Source organism: Tupaia chinensis, unplaced genomic scaffold, assembly GCF_000334495.1.
Source record: "Tupaia chinensis unplaced genomic scaffold, TupChi_1.0 Scaffold000384_1, whole genome shotgun sequence".
Classification (NCBI taxonomy): Eukaryota; Metazoa; Chordata; class Mammalia; order Scandentia; family Tupaiidae; genus Tupaia; species Tupaia belangeri.
Window position 1 is genome coordinate 1,248,298 of NW_006159886.1, and position 4,543 is coordinate 1,252,840.

At 40.8% G+C, this 4,543-nt stretch overlaps 1 protein-coding gene across 4 annotated transcripts in view; it reads right to left on the bottom strand.

The window, feature by feature from the left end:
• Window positions 1-4,543, bottom strand: part of KIAA0232 (KIAA0232 ortholog) — a 113,537-nt gene that overhangs the window by 16,861 nt on the left and 92,133 nt on the right. For 3 of the 4 annotated variants that reach the window (XM_014589827.2, XM_027773869.1, XM_027773868.1), the window contains one exon: window positions 4,362-4,433. The exons of the other annotated variant lie outside the window; for it this stretch is intronic. In XM_014589827.2, the coding sequence (XP_014445313.1) occupies window positions 4,362-4,433 (72 nt within the window). The remainder of the gene's footprint in view (window positions 1-4,361; window positions 4,434-4,543) is intronic. 4 annotated transcript variants of the gene reach the window in all.

The window sequence follows — 4,543 nt, forward strand, 5'->3', positions numbered from 1 at the left end:
CAAAAGGAAAAAAAAAAGAATGAAGTAGAACTACAACATCTCACTTCCTGACCTCAAAATATATTCCAATATATATAATCAAATCCACGTGGTATTAGCACAAAAAAAAAGGGCAAGTAGACCAAAAGAACAGATTTGTGAACCTAGACGTAAACTACAAAACATACAACCAAATTATTTCAACAAGAGCACAAGATAGCCCAGTGGGGAAAACAAAGTCTCCCAGGAAATGGTGCTGGAAGAACTGAATATCCACTTGCAGAAAAATGAAACTGGGGACCAGCAGTTGGCATATGACTATGTTGCTGGACTCCCATGTAGTTGACCCCGGTTTGAGTCCTGGACCCGGTGGCTTAAACTCACGCCAGGAGCGTGTGCATGTGTGCCCAAAATTCCAAGAGGAGAATGGAGAAGAAGGGATTGCAATGTGGCCATCCTGCCAGGGGGTGATCTGTTGCTTTCTGTCTCTGTCTCTCTCTGTCCTTCTGGTGAGCACACGTCCTACAGCAAAAACCTCTGAAAAAAGAAAGGAAGGAAGGAAGGAAGGCAGGCAGGGAGGCAGGAAGGGAGGGAGGGTGGGAGGAAGGGGAAGGGGAAGGGGAAGGGGAGGGAAGGGAGGAAAGAAAGAGAGAGAAAAATGAAACTGGACCCCTATCTTTCACCATTAATCACATTAACTCAAAACGGATCAAAGATCTAAACATAAAACCTCAAACTTTTAAAATGCTGGTGGAAAACACAGGGGAAACTCTTGGGAGGCATTGGAGTAAGCAAAGACTTAAATAAAGACCCCTAAAGCACAGGTAATAATCACAAAAATAGACAAGTGGGATTACATCAGGTTAAAAAGCTTCTGTACAGCAAAAGGAACAATAGTTAGAATGAAGAGACAACCCTCAGAATGGGAAAATATATTTGCAAACTATGCCTCAGATAGGGACTGATAACCAGAAAATACAAGGAACTCAAGCAGCTTACCCACAAAAATTAAAAAAAAAAAATCAATTCAATTTAAAGATAGGCTGGAACCAGCAGTTAGCGTGATGGCTGTGTTGCTGAACTCCCCATGTAGTCGACCACAGTTCAAGTCCCAAACCCAGTGGCTTAAACTCACACCGGGGGCATGTGCGTGCATGCCCAGGATCCCAAGAGAATGGATTGTGGCGTGGCCATCCCCCCGCCCGGGGGGGAATTTCTCATTTCTCGCTTTCTGTCTCTCTGTCTTTCTAGTAAGTGCACACGCCCTATAGCAAAAACAAAACAAAACAACAACAACAAAAACTCTCCAAAAAAATAAATAAAAAATAAAAGGTGCATGAGCTAAACAGACAACTCTCCGAGGAAGACATATGAATGGCTACAAAAAAAAGAAGAAATGCTCAACATCTCTTATCATAAGAGAAATGCAAATTAAAACCATAACGTGATACCACTTAACCTCAGTCAGAATGACTAAGATTAAAAAAATAAAGAATGGCAAGTGCTGGCAAGGCGTGGTGAAAAAGAACCCTCCTGTACTGTGGAGGGAATATAATTAGTACAACCACTGTGGAGAACAATATGAAAGTTCCTCAGAAACCTACAAATAGTACTAGCATATGACCCAGTAATTCCACTCCTGGTATCTACTCAAAGGACAGGAAAATCCTAAGTCAGAAAAACACTTGCACATTCAGGTTTATTGCAGCATTATTCACTATTGCTAGAGCATAGAATCAACACAAATGTCCAAGAACAGATGAGAGAATTGAAAAAATGTGGTACGTGTACTTTATGGGACTAGTACGCAGCCATAAAAAAGAGACCTTGACATTTGATACAAAGTAGATGAATATAGAAGATTAAATTATTTTTTAACAATTTTATTTAAATTTATTTATTTAATTTTAATTTTTCCAAAGAGAGAGACAGACAGACAGAGTGGGACAATGTGAGAATGTAAGCCACCAGGTCGAGGACTTGAACTGTGGTTAGCCATGTAGGAGTCCAGCCCCTTAACCACCACGCCACCTGTTGGTCCCTGGAAGATTTAATTGTAAGTAAAGCAAGACAGACTATGAAAGACAGGCACTGTATGTCCCTGCTTAATATTAATATATACCAAATGTCTATACTCTATAGCAGAAACTGAAAGACTGGCAAGTGTAATAGCAGGAAGGCCAATTGTAGATACTAGAGACAGTATAGGATGGGATGGGCAATAGGGAGTGGAAAGGAGGGGATTAGAGAAAAAATATTTAATAAATACAAAAATGAAAAGTTAATCTGTTGATGATAATGTATATGGTAATGTCTTTGCCTTGACTAATATGCACCATAATCATGCTGAGAAAAGCCAATGTTGTATAAATACACAGTGAATTAAAGGTAAATTTATTTTTTCATTTTTGGACAGATTTTTGCTACAGTGTATGTGCGCTTGCCGGAGAGACAAGAGACAGAAAGCGAGGAACCACCCCCTGGGGGGATGGCCATGCCGCAATCACTTCTCTCTTCTCTCGGGATTTTGGGCACGCACGTACATATACCCAGAGTGAGTTTTAAGCTGCAGCCTGGACTCAAACTGCAGTAGACTCTGTGGGAATCCAGGAATGTAACCATTATGCCTTCTGCTGGTCCCAGATATTTCTTTTTTAAAACAAGGAAAAAAGACCTTCCACAGGCCTTGTTCTTTGAAAAAGAGGAAATGAAATGTAAATGGAGAGAGAGTACAACGGAGACAAACAGGAGACACTGAACTGCCTACTTTAGTGTTCCCTTTGCTATAAAGAAGTACAAAGCAGTGGAAAGCGCTTTGGCTGGATCTCTCACACTAGGATTTGAGGCAGGTATCCCATTCCTCTGAGCTTATGTGTCTTTAGCAGCCAAGTGGTAAAAATTAATCTACCATCTAAGGTCTAGATATGGGCATACAGTAGGATAATGGTGACAAGGTACTGGCAATAATTTGACTCCCATTCCCTGTATATTCATCAGAGCCGGCCTGGTCTCCAGATCTGCTGATCTTCATAGCACTGTGTTTGTTGGGACAAAGTGACTACCTATCCTGAACTGGACTGTAAATTCCTGAAGACAAGACTAAGCTTTCTGCTGCTGTTCTGTGCTTCCAAGTGCTTAACACTAGGTTGGCAACCAAGGAAACAAGGAGAACACTTTTGCCACTAATTTTTAGAAATCAACCCTTGAGGGATACTTATATTTGTGCCTCTCTTGACAGTCCATTTTAGGCACCAGAAGCCACAAACACTGTTCCTTGCTGTCGTTGTCTACATAGCGACAGTGTCAAGCTTCTTTCCTCTTGCTTAAAACTGTTACTTCTACCTGGATTGCCTGACTCTTCTCTGCCCTTGGATGCTCAGGTATGTTCAAAAGCCTTCCTTGACTCTCACAAGCTGGGAGGGGTCCCCCAGCATCCTGTGCTCTCTTCTACCACTCTACCAACACATTACCTAAAACTGTGTTGTTCTAAATACCCTGAAAGATAAGGAACTGGCTAGGTAAATTACAGTACACCCATACAATGGAACAAAATGCAGAAAATAAAAAAGTGTGATTACAATAAAGTGCCATTTCAGTAAAAAGAAAAACAGGAAGAAATCTATGTGAACATGTATTTGTTTATACATGCAAAAAATATCCTTGGAGGACACGCCAGAATTCACACTAATGGCTGCTACAGGAGAAGAAGCTTTTCACTGTGTGTATATCCTCTTCTACTTCTGAATTGGAGACATATGAATAAACTCACTAAAATAAAATATGTCTGCAAACTGGTCTTTTTGACTAAATGGAATTTTTCATTAGCAAGGACAAAGTCTTACTCCTCTAGGGCACCTACCTCAGCAATAGGCATGTAACAGGTAATCAATAAATGTTCGCATATTGATAAACTTTTGGAAAGAACTGTATTCGTTTCAAGCTCCTAGACACCAATTCTACTAGAAATCCTACATGTGTGTCTTATCATGAAACAGATGGACTACCAGTGACCATTACATATAACTCGCAGATTGCCTTCTAGAAAGAATAGCTTCCTCAGGAAAAGGGGGAAGAGTATCCTCTTAGCGCACCTTAAGAATGACTAGGTAATGTGACAGAGTGAAAGACACAGGTTCTAGTCCCAGCCTGGCCCCAAACCATTCCTTTAGGCCATTCTCTCAACCTCTCTGTACCTCAGAAGAATCTATAAAGTGACCTCCATCCCAGCTCTAAACTATAATGATGCTGCCAAGAGATCGGTGCTGACAGGACTGACATCCAGACTGTGAGACAACCCCAGAACGTCCTGTGGGAAGTTTTTGGTAGCTCAGACCTCTCAAGAAAACCCAGAATTCTGATAACACATAAATACATCAACATACTAGAAAGCGAAGGAATATGGTAGTGGAATGATGTAGACTCTCGCTTCTTTCCTCTTTTTCTTTCTTCCCAATCTGGAACCAGGTGAAATACAAAGTACATAAAGGGATATTTAAGGATGAAAAATGGGGTAATAAGCAAACAGATACAAGCTAACAACAATACTGGTTTTTCTTAGCGGTTC